The sequence below is a fragment of the Carassius carassius genome, chromosome 6, assembly GCF_963082965.1.
Source record: "Carassius carassius chromosome 6, fCarCar2.1, whole genome shotgun sequence".
Taxonomy (NCBI): Eukaryota; Metazoa; Chordata; class Actinopteri; order Cypriniformes; family Cyprinidae; genus Carassius; species Carassius carassius.
In genome coordinates this window covers 35,804,130-35,822,783 of record NC_081760.1, presented here as the reverse complement: position 1 = coordinate 35,822,783, position 18,654 = coordinate 35,804,130, and the positions used below count along the sequence as shown (strand labels likewise).

Genomic DNA, 18,654 nt, shown 5'->3' with positions numbered 1-18,654 from the left:
AAACATTTACTTCTGAAACCCAGTTGTCTTTTGTATGAAAATGATAGATTTGGAAAAAAAACAACAGCATTGAAAATGTGACAAGGCATGGGACAAGCATGAGCGAAGAACATTTGCTTATGCTAATGAATTGCTTGAAACTGTTTGTCTGACGTTGAGCAAAGCACATTTAAACATCCTAGCACCCTGGATTGTGTTTATTCAGTTCTCTCAATGTACGTCATTCATTGTTAGAGCTGCTTCAGGAAAGAGTGAAACACACCATCCGTTACATGATCTTGTTTGAAAGTAACCTCCATGTCTTGTTTCTTGAGTCTTAAAGTGTGCCTGCCTGCATTTGGACATTATACCTCTATTATGTGTCAGAGGGTGTCATTATTAAGTGCTGTCACTGTCAGCTGAAGGGTGTTAACGATGCTGACTAAACCCAAACATAATAATAATAATACAGAAACATGCTCATTTCTCCTTGATGTCTCAATTGTTCAGTCATTGTTCTTTATTTTTCTTATGTTATTAATTCCTCACACTTGCGTGGTATGATATATACAGTTGTTTTAATGTGAAACACAAAAATAGACACATATTTCACCATTTCTAAAACCATACAACAGCTTTGTGTGAGGAACAGACTAAATAGAAGTGGATAAATCTTCTCATTTGCATTCACTTTCATTGAATTCATTGAATAAAGACTTTCAGTCAGTTCCTCACATGACACTATCTTATGACTTATAGCGCATGGACCACAGTAATGACGTGAGGGTTTGTAAATAATAATGATATAATAATGAATAACCTAGCAAAAGTATAAAAATAGAAGATGAATGTAAGTGTCTTCAGGGTAATCCAGTAAATGGAGGGGAAGGAAGAGGAGTTTATGAAAACTGTATCTTGTAATACTTGCTCGACACCAAGAACAGAGGAGCTGCTGTGACACGCTCACGAGGTTAGTATCGGTCATTCACCTGATGAAAGAGACCTCAAGAGCACAACAGACGCCGATAACCTACTTTCTGATATTAATAGATGCATGTGGAAATAGTGGGCTAAGAGAATAATATTATGATGATAATGAGAGCTTTGAGTTTTCATTATTTGAGATAAATGGATGGCTTTACGTGGTGTTACATAAGCATTTGCGTGAATGGGTTATAGTCGGTCAGGTTTGTAAAAGATGAGTCAATATGATTCACAGGACTGTTAAAAAGTTTGGTCATGTGCAGTTCCCAAAATCCCCATCAACACATCTGAGAAGCAAAACAATGAGTTTTTCTGCCGAGTTAATTTGCTTATACATAACTCTACATTGGCTTCAACAGTAAATGAACACAGCCAAAAGGAATCATTAACAAACATATTATTTATAATTATTATATCTATCATTCATATTCGTATTTATATTTTGTTTAATATATTATTCGAAATAAATGAAATGTTTTTTTTTATACATTTAAAAAAGAATACAAAAGCAAAACAAAAATAATTTTAAAACTTGAACTTAATTTAAAATGAAAACAGAAAATATATATCAAGAAAACGAATTCAAAAAAGTAATAAAAGCTATTACAGTACAATACTAAAATAGCACCATCCTTTAATTCTGCAAAGCTACTGTGTATTTTTATGGGAAGAATGAGATCAGTTACTTCGCCCACATCTTCGAGGGGTCTCATTAGGAAGGATTCGCCTGTACCCGCTCTTGTGCCTGCGATTGCTAGTCACAGAAGAGAGCTATTGTTATAGCTGTCTCCTTGTAAGCTATCGTGAGGTGTCTGAGAAAGCCCTGGATAGACATGCAAACACAGCCGAATAACTGGAGAAATAAAGCATGACCTGGAGTAAACTCTCTGCCGCTGGCTTCAGCGAGGGTTACTGGAGTTCAGCTTACATGTCTGCTACACTTATGTGAGAACAAAGAGGAACTAATGCCGGTCAGGGCAGCGTTGGAGTTCACTCATTTTCTGTTTCGAATGATAACACTGGGAAGAGATTGCTTGTGAGACACATTCTGGTAGCACTTTACCTACATTCTCCATGAACAAAAGTCCAGTGAGATGATGTGCAAACAAAATGCGTGTCCCTGTTTCAATACTAAAAGCAAGCTATCTCACATTTGTTGAGGTCTGTGCTTTTGCCCATTGCTGGCAGGTACCGGGAGTCTTATGAGTGGCCAAACTACTGCTGCTTACTCACTTAACACTCAGGTCTGGTTTGTAAACGCTGGACACCAAAGACATGCGCGTGGTAACTGAGTGTACGTGCTAAAATGTGAAGCGTCAGCTCTGTGGTTTTTCTAAGGGACACAGATGTGTGGGATGCTAACCGAAATAGCTATTTATTAACAGAACTTTCTGTCCCTTTAAGCACATCAAGTGTCTTGTTATATGTAGACATCACTTTTAAAAAAAGGCCTAAAAGGGGATTTCACAGCGATGGTGTCGAAGAACCATTTTGGTTCCCCAGAAAACCTTTCAGTGAAGTTCTTAAATTAGCTTTTTTTTTCTTAAAGTACATTTAAATAATCTATAGAACCTTTTTCTATAACAAAGAACCTTTTGTGTTATTCCATACATTTTTAATGTTCTTCATGGAACCATTGATGCCAGTAAAGAACCTTTATTTTTAAGAGTGTTGTGGCAGAGCAAAAAGCTTAATGACTCTCTTTTGTCCCAAAGCACAAAGTATTAGCATTTTCAGGACTAGCATAATGCAACATTAGACATCTAAAACTAATTATATATCACCATAATGATCATTTAAACACTCATTGATTCTTATTGTATTATACCAACATGTTTTGGACTTGTTTTTAATCTGTTTTTGTGACTAATCTAGATCCACTGGTCTAATACGGGATAAGGACATTTGGGAATCTGGGGGTGGGATTTCAACTCTTCACTCTGGTGTCTAGTTCAGTCCCTAAAAGCGGCGTGAGAGATATTTTCGGGGGCTCTTACCTCCACCGCTAATGCTCCCAAACTCTCCAGGAGACTGTCTGTTGCTATGGACACATCTTGGATAATCTTTGGGTCGGACTTGACATCTTTCTGCACGACCAAAATATAAAAAAGCCATTGTTAGCTTATCAAAGTAATCATATTGAAAACATTTTAATGTCAAAATTACTGTAGAAATAGCAGCTGTGGTTGCCAAAAATGAACTTTCAAAACGTAATACTTTTTCCAGTATTATGGAATGCCTGTACATTATAGAACTTATAGCCATATATTTCATTAAGTGATATAATGTTAATATAAAAAGGCCCTTTAAGTACCAAAATCGTCTTTTTACCCAAAAATGTCATTATGATCATTATAAAAATACTCGTGGTAATACTCGTATACAGTAGACTGTACACACAAAGACAAAACACCATGATTACATGAATAAAATGAAGATATAATTATTTATATATAAAACAACCATATGTGAAATGTCATTCATTGGGACTTCTGAGCCAAGTCATTTTACTGATTTTCACTAAACATGGTAAAGTAACTTACAGTTAACCATTTAGCAGGTTTTTACAGTAGCATTTTTAATTTTCTGTAAAAATGAAATGTTTTACAATGGAGGAAGATACACATTAGTGTTAACATGCATTAAGTCATAAACTATCAGTAGAGCAATATAAATTAGTGTGCAAGCCACATACTCGAACTCTGGACTTTATTCTTGTGATTTAGGAAAAAATGTCAAAGCTCTCATTGTCCACTTGCTTTCATAACTAAATCGCAGTGCAAAGATAGCAGTGACCTGGCATCTTGAAATCTCATTACTCAAAGACAAAGAAAACATTCATTCTAAAGCCAACATACACAAAGACATCAATATGTGAAGACTCTTGGCTGATGGCCATCTCCGTTCCCTTTTCATGCACAAATATGCTGAAATAATCATTCTGATTGGCAAAAACATATTATGTAAAGGTGACCATTATGTGATCACAATGTTGGGCTTTTACACAAAGTTCACTGGGTCTAAAATACAAAAATATACACTTGTCCTAGTTTGTGTGTAATTGGTGGAATCCTTTGTTTATTGTGACATTTATTGTATTATTGTAGTCCAGTAAGCAGCTTTTATGTGAAGTATATTGGACATAAAACACATCTTGACAAGCAATCATTAACATTTGAATGGGCGCTTTTATTCCTGTACTCTAATTCTTGTGATGTTGGTTAATTATAAGATTCTATGGGAGGGATTTATTGTTTAGCAGTTGTATTTGCTTACCCGTATTGGCTTCAGGAAGTCCAAGTTGGACAGGAAGTGGCTCTCGGCATTGTTCAGCCATTCAGCAGACGATTGACAGATGATGTTTTGCGTCAGCTGAGACACATCCTTATCTGCAATGGTCACAAAATCCTCCAGAGATGTGGAATTGCACAGGTCTCTGAGATGAACGCCAAAGCCGTTAATAAGCACCTGTGGATCACAAATAGCAGTTGAAACCAACTTAACAAACTCATATTTTCAAGTTTGGAACCCGCAAGCTGCCATCTTTGTTTCATGGGCACTTTTTAAGCCAATCATCTAAGCAATAAATGTCACGTGACTATTACACACAAGACTTGAATTTCATTTAATGAAAGTTAGCACAAATAAGCTTAACACTTAAAACAAAACAGATATGATGTTCATTATTAAGATCAGGTATTTTAACACTTTCTGGTTGTGAAATGTTAGTGGTTAGTTTCTTAATGCAATAAAGGTGATGCATTTTATATGCAGTTAAAAATACTTTTGGGGCAACTGTTTTGGTTTAAGCAGGGCAACATAAAGAACTAATCTATTTTTAGATGTATGAAATGCAAAGAATGAAACGCTGGGCATATTCTCAATAAACGTAAGTACGGTGTTATCAAGGTTTTCCCTATCAGTCGGCCTTTGTCAGTTTTCCAGGAATAGCCCTGTGGCTGTGGTTCTGCAGGGCAACTGTCATGTGACTTCACCCACCCACCCACCCACCCCCTCCAGCACACAGCAGCCAGTGTACAGCTGCGCAGTACATCCATCATCCACAGCACCAGCCCCTGACTGTCCCATCATGTCATATCCCACCACACCAAGGTCATCTGCACGTGAGAGCGTACGGACGCATCTACCTACGGGCCTTTGAAAAACAGATCGCTTCATATCTGTATGAGACAGCACGTTACGTCTCAAGATAGATAACAGGCTGCAATTTAATGACTCTGCCAGACGGTGTGTGAAATATTTCAAGCACTGTATATACATGTTTGAAGGTAATTTAAGGCAACACCAGCAGGGCAAGCAACATACGTTTGTGAAAAAAACAACAAATTTGAGGCTTTTTAATGATTTGGTCGTTTAAGGGTTTTTAAACAGCTCATGTTGTGCGGTTCATTTACCTTCTCCAAGTTGACGTTAGCCTCCACTATCTGTCTCACAGCATGCTTGGGCAGGGTAACATTTTTCTCAAGAAATGCAGACAGCGTTTCATTATCATGGAGGAAGTCCTTCAGCTTGAACCCTATAGGAGAAAACAAAAACAAAAAAACACTTGAGACTAAAAATATAAGCATTAAATACCATATATATTTATTTAGAAAACAAAATTATAATGTTTTTATAGTAATATAAATACATATTAATATAAATTATATATATGTATATGTGTGTGTGTGTGTGTGTAAGATTCAAGCTATTTACAGATTGTATAGTTTATGTTTTATAATAATGTTAATACATAATAATAAACATAGTATAATTTATTCAAATATATGTAAATTGTGCAAGTAAATCCTAATTTATATACTTGAGTTTGATAACATCACATTAGAATCATGCTGACTAATAAATAAGCTTATTAAAATATTGTTTATATGTGATATAATGTAAATAATAATTTGTATTACTTATAAAATAAATAATATAAATGATTAATAATACAAATTGTATATAAATGGTAAGTTATTTAAATATGTAAACATAAATTATACAAGCTATTTATGTAAACAAATTTGAATAATTTATATACTTGAGTTTAATAACGTCATGTCAGAATAATACTGAGTAGCACAGGTCAAATTGCTGTTTTTAATTGATTTCATTACATAAAGCAGTGATTCATAACTGAATAATATTATTTTTAACAAAGGGTGTCATTTAGAACATTGTGAACAGTGTGTCTCCACTGCAATTCCCAACTCCGTGATAAAGTGAGTGAAGTAATGCAGCTGAACCATTGTGTTTGGTTACTGCTACAGTCATAAGAGAATTGTTCATTTAGCTCTCAGTTACAGGTTCATCATGCAAGATGTCCACAGTAAAGGACAAAGGGGCAACAAAACAAGAAAGCAACTTCAGCAGTGTTCTTCACAGAGCTCATTGTGTTTCATGTCAGAACATTCCAGAAGAGTCATTGGTATGAACTGGTTTGAGTCAGTCTCTTTCCTCTGGGGTTACTAAAGGTCATACATTCCCCGGCCACATCTCTGAAATAACCACAGAACACTTTACATCAGATGTTCTTATTGTTGTTTATCTATTCAGGAAGTTTCTGGGAAATGAGCGACACAAGATTTCAGGGGGTGCAGAATTTGTGTGTAAAAAAAAAAGGGTAAAAATAGCCCACAAATGCAATTGCTCTTAAAAAGCATACGCACTTTAAAAATATTGTTCCAAAACAGTGTCTTCACAGTGATGCCACAAAACAGCAATTTGTGGTTTCACAAAGAAGCTTCTTTAAAAAAATTTAAAACATTTAAATTTGAAGAACATAAAAAAAGGTTTTCCACTATAAACAACCTTTTTGTTTAATGGAAAGATTCCATGGATGTGTCTTTCACTGAACCACAAAGATCCTTTAAGAGCACAGAGCTATAAAATATGAGCTTAACATATACAGTAGCTTAAATAATTTGGTTCATGTCCGAGAAGCAGTTTTGAAACTTATATGAAACATTTTTCCTCAGAGGACAAATCTGACAGATCTTCAAATCAGAGTCAGATCAAATCTCCAATGAATGCAATACTCTTCTAGAAAAAAAACATTTAAGATTTCAAAGACATCTCATTGCGATTTTTCTTTGCTAAACAAAAACAATCTTCTTTTTATCAGCAATGCAATATATTACAAACCTTTTAGTGAACATTTCTTCTCATAACTATTTTTTCTAAGTGTGCAAAACATTTTATATAATAAGAAAAGAAAAAAAATCCACTATAAAGGACCTATTGTGGAATGGAAAGTTTCAATTGATGTTAAAGATTCTTCAAGGAACCATCAATACCAATAAAGAACCTTTACATTTTTAAGTTTAGGCGTCAATTCATACATTTTTAATAACACAAGCTCCTTACATAACCTCAGAGCAATTTTGACTAGATGGAATGAGTTATCATACCTTCTTAAAACATATTACCAGTATGCACACATATGAATCGTTAGCGTCTCTGTGGCATGAAATGATAATGTTTAACCATTGTGACTCTTGAGGCTTTCTAATCCACAGTGGGCAAAGTAAGCATCATATTCCTCGCCCCAGGTGCAAACAGCAGCCCCTCCGGGAACATTAATTAAATGCTGTCAACTCTAAGTAAATGCAACTCCCACAAGCCTCTCTCAACAACCATTATGCTGAGATATCTGCCACTAAGGTCACTAAGATGTCCATTTACAAGCAAGGGCAGTGTACTTTAGCAACTATTATTTCTACAAGTGGTCATACTTGGAGTTATAGAAAAAATTGTGCAAAAATAAATAATTATAAAAACCATTCAATCTAAAGACCAAAATTTAATACAAACTTATGAGGGGCTACAATGCAACCACATGTCAACTGCATAGCAAGTGTGGAAGGCCTGTATAATGCTATAATAACAATATTTTAAGCAAGAGAAAAAGCAAAAAAAAAAAAAAAAAACAAGCAGATACTAATGACCACTTTTGTAGTCTTCATTAGTCAAAAAATGACTAATACAGAACGTTTCCTATTTGAAGTTCAACACTGAATCTCAAATGAGGAATCATGCCTAATCTGGATGTTGGAGAGGAAAAAGAATCTCAAATCCACCTGGTGTTTCAGTGGATTCACTGATGCGACACACTGCTTAAACTTAATTGCACACTGACCCAGCTAGTTATACTGAGACCGTTATGAGAGTAAATAAAGCTATAAAGTGGTAGCCTGACTTTAGAAACTGAAACTTGAAACCAAGAGAAGAACTTACAATGAACTTTCAATGCATTGCAAATCGCTTATAAAAGATGCGTCAAAGACTTAAAGACACTCCAAAAAGATTTCTATTTCAAACAAATGTTTCATCAAATAAATAAATAAATAAATAAAAATATGTATCACGGTTTACAAGCAGTGCTAGAGTTTTTAACATTATAATAAATTTTTTTTTTTGGACATTTCTAACATAATAATCAGAAATGTTTCTTGAGCAGCAAATCAACATAATGATTTCTGTGGGATGATGTGACAATGAAGACTGGAGTAATGATGCTAAAGATTCAGCTGCGCACAGGAATAAATTACATTTTACAATATATTCAAATAGAATCCAGTTTTTAAAATTGTAATAATATCTCATAATACAGTATTACTGACTACAGTATTTTTGATCAAATAAAGTACAGCTTTGGTGATCCTAAAAGACTTCTTTCAAAAAACATAAAAAATGAAAAAAAATCTTATCGACCCCATATTTCTGAATGATAACGTGTCAGATTTGTATAGATTTATACTGTAGACAAAAAAATTAAAAAGCTACAAAACCAAGTGTTATGAATGTTAATCTTTGAAGGTGTTTAAAGGTGACATACCTTCAGTGTTTCTCTGCAGTTTTCGCAAGGCCCGGACGAGTACTTTGAATCCTTCGAAGCTCTTGTCATGTTGGCTGTAGAGGAGAATTTTCTTGGCATCGATGAACAGTCGGGAGATGCTGTAAATTATGACAGTGACACATATATGAGGGAGACTTCTATTAAAGTCTATACAGCCTGTAAAATCTAATGCAGACTCAAAACTCAATATACTTACATGGAGTCATTGAAGTTGCCCACCACCCCGGGGGTCTCTCCAGGCGTAGGGTAGCGAAAGCAGGGGTTATTGGCATTGCAGATGATGCCCTGTACCCAAGGTAAAGTCCCCGCAGAGGGCATGGCTTTATTGGGAAAGTGGCCTGGAAAATGTGTGATATTAAATCTTCAACACATTTGAAGTCAACATGTCATGCCCTTTGCTATATACAGATATCCATATCAGATGTTTTTAATACAATAAAATGAAGTTTATTTTATTTGGAGCAATGTGCACAGAATAATTATGCAACGGTTATGTATATTACACAATCTACGCACATAGACAAAATTACAGTTTGCACAAACAATTCCTGGAAACATCCCTGCAGAAATTCTTTCCCTTCATTAATTTCAGTTTGTTTGAAGAGCGTATGTTTTCTCAAACCACATCTACTGCAATGGATTTTCTTCTTCCTTTTCTTCTGGTTCTCATTTTCTGATTTGTAACTAACTCAAAAATAGTTAACGTTTAGTTATTTCAGTTCAAATGAACTGACGCACAAAAACATCTGTGTTTCAGAGATCTTGTGATATATAAGATGTAATGTTGTTCTTGGAGCTGTTTTGCTGTCCTTAACCTCCCCTGGGGACTGTGTGATTTCCAAAGAGGAGCAAATATTGACCCCTCGAATGAAGTAAGACAGGGCGACACAAGACATTTTGCATTTAAAAAGTAGTTAATACAAATAGGCTTTAAATAAAATAAAATCAAAAATAAAATACTTTTTTTTTCAGATTATTAGACATTATGAAAGACACTATAAACTTGCTTAAATTTCATACAATGCATTTCCAGTTATTTTAGATACTAAACAATCCAAAAAGCAAAATGAATGCTGTTTTGGGCAAATAAAATGATCTTAGGCCACTTACATTCATGTTGCTCATATGGAGGATAGTGGAGTCTGACAGATATCAAGATGAAAAAGATGAAAAGTGGCCATATGATCTCGATCAGCAGCTGAATCTGAAAAGGAAGGGCACAATAGTATCAAATTTACTCAAATTTACTGTAAATAATTCATCCTGAATTGTTCTGGTTCATCCCTAATGAACTTCACTTTGAATTCAGCAACACATATCTGCTATTCAAGTATCCTCAATAAACGATTCTAGTGGAGTCCAGAAAATCCAGTTTTTCATGACGGTTGATGGCTTTCCTGTTCATTTGCTGAACTTCCTGTTCATACATTCAGTGCCAAGTGCAAACATCATCATCATTTAATCAGCTTTTTGAAGTACATCCACTTACAGGACATTATTTCTTTAAGGAAAGGCTGATAAGGAAAGAGATCTATTTGTTTTGCTCGGTTTGCCTGTTTTGTTATCATTTTACATTAAGTATACAAATGATTCAATGACAAATATCTCCCTAAATGATAATTACTTCTCAAGCAACTTAAAAAAAACACTTCACAATAAAACGTGCTGAATGACAAATTCCTAAGTAGTTAGTCTTTTTATTTATGTATTTATTCATTGCTTTGGAGTTGGTGACTCGTTTAATGCAGTATCTGTTGGTGACCTCCAGAACCTCACAGATGTCACCAAACAGAAAAAGAGAGCCAGGGGACTCCATATGTTTCAAAGGGCACTAGTTTTGTTGCGTGTGAAACCTTTTTGTTTCTGTTGAATTTTCATTGGTATATTTGATATCTGATTGATTGCTCAGTTACTCAATGCATGTGGTACGAACTTACAGTCTGTCTCCGTCGGGAAGTGAAGTTCTTCCACAACAGCAAACCCAACTGAGTGGAGACAGCCATCTTGCCACGGATCCGAACTGTCCGTGCCTCCTCTCTGCAACAGTCAGGACAATAAGAAGCAAACAAAAGAGATTAAGCTAATGATGCCAATCTCATTTTGTTCAGTTACTAACTCAGTCAAATAATGGTAAGTATCTCATGCCAACTTTATCCAGATGGGACTTTATAATATACAGTGTTGTATTAAAGTTATTAGGATGAGTATACATTCAACAGATTTAACATTTCAGCTGATTTCTTTTGGATAATTAAGTAGTGTACATAACTATGACTGCAGAATGATTTTAGGTGGTTTACAGACAAAACTGATTCATACACAATTACCTCTAATGTTAGAAAGGTAAAATAACAATTTAAAACACAATGTTTCGGCTTATCTTCGAGTCATTCATCTTATCTTGAATAGGCTACAGAAGTGAGAGGAAAACCATGCACAGTGTCAGCATGTGGGCTGTTACATTGCATAATCAACTGAATCATAAATATCATGATGTCTCACTGGTGTTTTGATTTTCTGTATCTGTTAAGCTATTCAAAAATACTATAATAACAATAATACACTATTACTGATATGTATAGGTTTGATTGATGTTTACAATTTTGTCCACCATATCACAGAATGTGTCATACAATGTTGTTGTTATCATCATGTTGCAAGAATTATTATTATTATTATTTTTTTATGTTTGAAGGCAACCTGAATTTAAAGATGCCATTCTCTAAGAACTTGGTGGACTTGGTGAATGTTTTCCCTTTTTATAATCACCTTTATTTGTCGCTGAACCACTTACAGTCTCTGTACAGAAAGACCTGTATCATTCATTAGCAGCCTATGTGTTTTGCTTCTTTCTTTCTTTCTTTTTTTTGTACAAGATACTGGCACTCTGTAAGGTCATTTGATTCTTATGCTTTTGCTTTTCATACACAACATCATAAAGAGCGTCCCTAGCGTCCATTTTCTTATTTTTGTGTCTTGTTTACCATTTTCTTCATCATATAGCTTCTCTAGCGTCGTGCTCTGCCAAGTCTCTCAATTCTGGCACATATACACCGAATATCAGTTGTTTTAGACTTAGGCTACTTTGCACTTAAAGCATGGAAAATAAACATATCCATCACTACTGACTTAAAACATGTTCAAGCAAGATCAAGATACGATGTAAGAAGAACTGTCCTCCATATTTTTGTTTACCAAACACAATATGCCAGGAATTTCCTCTATAAAGCAAATTATGAAATGACACCGAGCTATAGACCTAAGCTGCTAGTTTAACCAACAAAGGTGTTTAAAATCATGATGTTTTCAAGATGAAAAAGAGTTGGATTGGAGAGCTCAGGGTGCTTTTCATTGTTCCGCAGAGGAGAGGTTACTCTCGGTCATCTCGCGCAGACTCGCTTCCGAACAGATGCTGGAGAGACACGCAGCGCTTATAGCCTACTCTCTTTTTTGTTCATCTGTCTTTTCAAGTTATCAGTTTCTCGATACGAATGCCAACAACAGTCAATAATACACAACTTTTCAACATGCATACCTGCCACGAAGCATCAAAACACCAGAACTCATCAATTGCTTATAAAAGACACGATCGTGTACGCTTTGAAGAAAAACAGCAACAGCGCGTTTCTGCTTGAAGAATTAGCAGGTTGGAATATTAATGTAGCTACTTATATAGCGCAATAACTAATCTATAAAACGTGACAATGTGTAATCGGCATAACACGAAGCTTTCAAAGCGTCGCAGCTCACCAAGTGTTTATAAATCATCAATAACATCAATAACAACTGCGTCGATTGCGTAATTTGTGGAAAGACAACAACAAACGTGTGGAATTATTAAGTGAAATAACTGATTTGTAAATTAGTATAAATATTAAACATGGCATAGACTTATTAACTGACGTTACTCACCGTTATTTCTTGTGATAAAAAGATTATTCCTTATTTCATATAAACTGTAATTCCTTTTGAGAAGAAAAAACAGCTGTCCTATCTCTCTCAAAGCGATACTGTACCGGTGGTGCTTTATGCTCTTATGGACGGACCTTTTTCCTCTCCTCCGAGCTTTTATAGCGATGCGCGAGCGAGGTTACTGTCGGTCAAACGCGCTGCTGTTTGTCTTCGCGCCTCCATATATGGAGAGCACGTGCGGACCCAAAACAGCTCTTAAAAGGGCAACACGGATACACTCAAAATCAGTTATTTTATTTTATTGTTTATTTTTGCATCTTTAATTACATGTGTTGTAAGTTTATACTACAGATGTGATGTGTTTGACTGGCTTCACTAAATGAAATAGAGGTGTGCAATGATTGGTTGGCACAAGGTTAACTGGTTCAGTTGCTACAAAGATACAAATGTTTGGAGTGTTCAGTAACTAATTTTCAGACATGTTTAGATGTAAAAAAAAAATGCCTAAATGAGTGTACATTTTCCAGCAAATGGTGCATTTCATGAAAAAAGCTTAAGCCAGCTTTAGATGGGTTGCTGGTCTTAGCTGGTTTTAGATGGTCTCACAGTCTGGCCAGGCTGGTGAACTGATTGCAAAGTATATTAGGTTTTTTCTTTCCGCATGTATAACAAATCAACTTCTCTTCAAGTCATCAGGACCTCTGAGAAATGAAGGCATGCTGCAACACTTGACACAACCCAGAGCTGGGCCTTGAGTGAACTGAGCTGGACGGATATAGCAGCGTAGACATTTAACTGATAAGGTGCCCCTAGAAATCCACCTATCACTCAAAATATAACACATAGTCTAGTACTAAAACATAGCATAGGTGGCAGATTCAGAAGTATGCATAATGAAGATTTAAAGTCAGCTTCTAAATTTTATTCCGAATCTTTGCAGACAATATTAAGTTGTGTTCGGTTTGTCTATTCTTAAACTTATAGATACAGGAAATGCATTCTGTTTACCAATTCCCTGGATTTTCTGCATCACTGGTCTGGATAACCATGAAGTGTCATCCATTAATGAAATGCATTTGTATAGCTGACACACATATCACATTTCTCTGGACCTTTTTTTCACCTTTATGATTTTAGGATAAACTTTAGGCATAAAGGAAACTGTATATTTGAGGTACTGATAACTAACCCACATTTCTTTAGCACAAGTTTTTTTTTTTTTTTGTAATATGTCTTGCAAAATTACTTGTAGTTTTTTTTCAATATGAGGTCATAAAAGGTAAATTAAATATAAAATAATTGCAAAATGCACTTTAAAATAGTGTTAGATGGAGTATAGCATGTCAACTTCCCAAAGTAGGTCGTATTTCGTGAAATATCATGCATGCATGCCGACTACCAATTTAATAAATTTCCATATATTTAAAATATATTGTTATATGAATTAAAAACATCAAACCTATAGAAATACATTAACATCTGTATGCAGCCCATACAAATATGTTTATATATGTATAATAAATTTTTTTGACATACAGTATATATTGATACTGATACTCAATATATGTCATACATTACATTTCCATATGGGATAGTTTACATTTACCCTTTTAAAGTAGTGAATATATTGATAATTGCTATTCAGTGATACTGTGAATCAAACATCATTAAAAAAAGCATAATCTGGCCTGTCTGTTTCTAACCACACAGTCAAAAGAACACTATGATTCTGATTCGACTGAGAGAGTAGGTAACAGTGTGCCTTTTGTATTTTTGGTCATGTGATCAGCATTTTCATCCTGTTTTTCATGCCGTTCACCTCTGTGTGTTCACACAGGCCATGAGGCTGCCAAGTGAAAAACGCTCCCCTCTTGCCCCAGTGTCCTGTGCCAGTTTTGTGGAGTTGAGCCTCAGGGTCGACACTGTACTGTTGACACAGAGACAAGAGCGAGGAACGAGAGAGAGATAAACAAAGCATCTGAGCGTGACATGAAGACTATTTGCAAAGGAAACCACAATCAGTTCTTGAGAGCTGAGAGAGGAAGTTTGATATTCAAACAGTGGTAAACACACAAGACATGTGATCTGAGTTTGTGGGACCTTTAAAGAGCAGCTCATCCAAAAATGAAAGATTATTATTCACTCACCCTCATCCTAGAGAGAAAGAACAATGGCGCTGCCTTGGGGATTTTCTAAATTATCCTATACACACAAATATGTTCAGAATTACACTATGGTACTACTACAGTGTTTTTTAAAGGTTCAATATTACCTTGTTGTTGTAAAGCAGTTCCACAGCACTTGACAAGAAGTCTGCAGAGTTTAGTGACTTATGAACTGATAAGTAACGAGAAGGTGAATTGTTCCCAGCATGACCTGCGAGAGCTGTTGCCCTTTTAAGAGCACGCGCCTCGGTTCCGATGATTCTTATTTTGCACAGCAGCAAAACGTTACCTTTGATTGCCAATTGCTTATAACTTATAGCAAACGTATCAATTGCTTATAACGTCCTACATAAATATCTGACGATTCTAAAAAGAATACTAATTAAAAATAAATTGAAAATAAAAATCATTGTAAAAAGCGTCTGCACTGCGAGTTTTTTTCACATCCCAAATGTAGCAGTCTAAAATGCCTTAAAATGAGAGAATTATGCGGAGACAAACAATATTTCGCTAGGGGATGAAAATATCATCACTTATTTTCAGCCTCCTGTCAGCAGCTGAGCACAAAGAGTCGGTTTGTCCGATAGTAACCCCGTAAAGTGGGAGGATAAATATAGCTCTCGGGCATCATAACATTTGCTTTTGAATGAATCTGTTCATGCATTTTACGTTTTATTCGACGTTTCTTTGCCGAAATCTGTTCATTCTTCCACTTGCGAACCGACTCTTACCATTATGTACAGTATCTTTCAAGCAAATTAAGTTCATTAAGTGTACAAAACGCACAAGCAATGACATTATTAATCTTAGATCGAGTATAAAGATGCAGGTTAATAGGGAAGAACGGCTCTGCAGTGCTGCAATGACCGATAGTAACCTCGCCTCGGAGCGCGAGCAGCAGAAACTGGGTAAAAGGTGACATGACGTCACACGCGACGAACCTTCTCGACTTTTATACAGTCTATGGTTTTTATACAGTCTATGGCTTACATGTGGTGGTCCTTACAGCTATGCATATACACCAAATACAAGTAGCTAGCTCCTGGAATGCCACTGAATTGATGTCAGCCCAGTTAATACAGCGAGTTGGAGGAAGAGCGCTAATTGGTCAGCTGCAGGTGATGCTGAAAATACTACGTCATGATAGAGGAACAGACATAGTTACACAGAAAAACAGCACTATAGATATTAGAGTCTTTCATCAGTGATCAGTAGGCTATAATTTTGTGGGGCAAAACAGCATTTCTGTCCATGACCTGGTCACAGAGGGAAGATTTCCCGGTAATAATGTTCCACCAGAGGGATTCTCAAAGTTACAGTCTCAGCTGAACTATCTGCCACTTACTGATCCTGTGTAACATTGATCAGCTCTGTCATGATCCATGGCCTTCAGCAGGTCAAGGCAAATTTGTTTAAAATATATTTGTGCATTCTTAAAACACTATACAGCAACACTAAAAAGTAGACACTTTTGGACACTGAAGTTCAGATACACTATTACAGTTTTTGTCAGCATTTTGAAATTCTATTTTATTTTATTATAATTATTGTCTTAATTTTTTGTAATTAAGTTGTGTTTATGTTTATTACTATTTTTAAAATGTCCATAGTTTTCTATTAAGTTTATTATTATTTTTTAGTGCCAAATTTAAATGAAAATGAGAAATATCTGACTAACTAACAGAAATTAAATATTTTTTATACATTTTATTTAAAGTAATGATTAATGTTTTGCTGGGAAAAGTGCTTTTGCTTTCTATAAAATAAAGTAATATAATACAATTAAGCCACCTAAATAATGAGAAAGACAGATGTTTTTTTTTTTTGTAAAGCTAAATATGGCCTTAATGTACTATAACTGTACCATGTGCATATTTTATACCAATACAAATGCAAGTTAAAAGATTACTACTATGCAAAAAGTCTTTGTCAATCATAACAGCACATTTTGGTAAGACTTATGCAATCTGGAAGTGGTTACTTTCATTTTTTTGATACTTGCAAGCCTTCTATTTTTTTTCTAATAAAACCACATTCCCTTTTCAATCTGCATCACATTTCAGCCATATTTCAGATGATAACAGAGAGTGATTTTAAATCAGTGGCTAAACTGTCAAAAGTGAAGTCTGACAGCCTCTATATGGCATGTGTGCTCTCTGTGCTGAAGGCCTAGCAGCTGGTGGCAGACACAGAGGGACATTCATAGGGAAAACAGCTGTCAGGAACACCCTGCTCACGACACATGTGATTGTCCTGCTCTGCTTTTTGCCATCATCATCATCATCAGTGTGGGGTTTGAAGCAGCAGGGCTGGTGTAGGGCCCCACGAAAGGGCTGAAAAGTGCTGATTGCATGCTCACATCAACTGCAGCCTTTCCTGGATTCCAACGTATTGTTTAGAGAGCGATAAAGTAAGGCTCATTAGCAAACCAGACCTACATCGTTGAACATACATTACTGCTTTACCCGTTGATTCCCTCGTGTACGTGTGTTTGTGATGCCACAAAGTTCACCATCTGTTTGTGTGGGTTGGTGTTTTACACTGAAGTCAAAAATGTAGTGGTACTAACATTTAAGATGTGGTAAATATATTCAAAGTTTGCAGATGTTCAAATCCAATAGGTTCATATAAGTACATATACGCATATGTGTGAGTAGATGTAAATTATTACTGTAATATATAATACAATAATTAATCATATTAGTTTATAATTAGTTATTACTCATATTTCATAATGAATGTAATTAATATATATATATAAACAATATATAAACAATATATATGTATATATCTTTTTTTTTCACCATATAGTTTTCAAATAAGCCTGAAATAGTTGATTAGTTGGGTCAGGTGTGTTTATTTAGGGTTTGAATTCTGCAGAGTTTAGATTGGTTTAGATTTGGTTTCCTCCAGGAATAGAATTTGACACACACACACACACACACACACACACACACACACACACACACACACACACACACACAGTACAGTACACTACAGTAAATATAACATATTTACTGCTTACATATTTACCACATTATTAGCACTAATATTAATTATTATTATTATCATAATCATCATCATTGCATAATTTAATAATGTTCAATTATGTATTTTTGTGCTATTTTCTTATAGATTATAAGAACAATAAGAAAAACGATTACATCAAATAGTATTTACAAATATATTTAATATAATTTAAACACAATTTTAAAACCCTCCCAGGAGCTGGTAGGACCACCTTAGCCAGTAGTTATATTTTCCTTGCTCAAATCTCTATCTTTATTGCAAATCTTGACACTGTGGAGTTTTTGTCCATGTCATTCCAGCAGTGCTCAAGCTCCATCAGACTGGATGGGACCTGAATGTGAGCCACATTTTTTACGTCATTCCACAGATGCTCAACTGGATCACAGTCTGGACTTTGGCTGGGTTCTCCAGGACATTCCTCTTTGAGGGTTGAAGCGTTTCTCTGGTCATTGTCCTTTTGAGAGAGGAAACTCAAAACTCATCTTCCCAGTCCCAGTGCTCATGCAGACTGAAGCATATTCTCTTCAGGGAGTTTATTTTTTTCTTTAGTACATTTTGTACACAAACATTTTTGTTAACATCGTTCTCCTTTCCTGAAGCATGATGCTGCCAACACTATTGCATGACAGTGTAGGGATGTTGTTTGTAAAGTCATATGCTCTATTAGATTAGATCTCACAGAAGTGAGGCTCAAAAGTTGGGTTTTCAGATGATCAGATCATA

General features: G+C 35.3%; 1 protein-coding gene across 3 annotated transcripts in view; it reads right to left on the bottom strand.

The window, feature by feature from the left end:
* Window positions 1-12,901, bottom strand: part of abca1a (ATP-binding cassette, sub-family A (ABC1), member 1A) — a 33,589-nt gene extending 20,688 nt beyond the window's left edge. For 2 of the 3 annotated variants that reach the window (XM_059552868.1, XM_059552869.1), the window contains exons 1-8: window positions 12,738-12,895; window positions 10,762-10,868; window positions 9,935-10,028; window positions 9,021-9,162; window positions 8,804-8,922; window positions 5,379-5,500; window positions 4,240-4,431; window positions 2,961-3,050 (exon numbers count right to left, since the gene is read on the bottom strand). In XM_059552868.1, the coding sequence (XP_059408851.1) occupies window positions 2,961-3,050; window positions 4,240-4,431; window positions 5,379-5,500; window positions 8,804-8,922; window positions 9,021-9,162; window positions 9,935-10,028; window positions 10,762-10,827 (825 nt within the window). In that variant the 5' untranslated portion in view covers window positions 10,828-10,868; window positions 12,738-12,895. Of the gene's footprint in view, window positions 1-2,960; window positions 3,051-4,239; window positions 4,432-5,378; window positions 5,501-8,803; window positions 8,923-9,020; window positions 9,163-9,934; window positions 10,029-10,761; window positions 10,869-12,737 lie in introns of all 3 variants that reach the window. The other variant, XM_059552870.1, reaches the window with a different exon arrangement.
* Window positions 12,902-18,654: the final 5,753 nt, after the last annotated feature.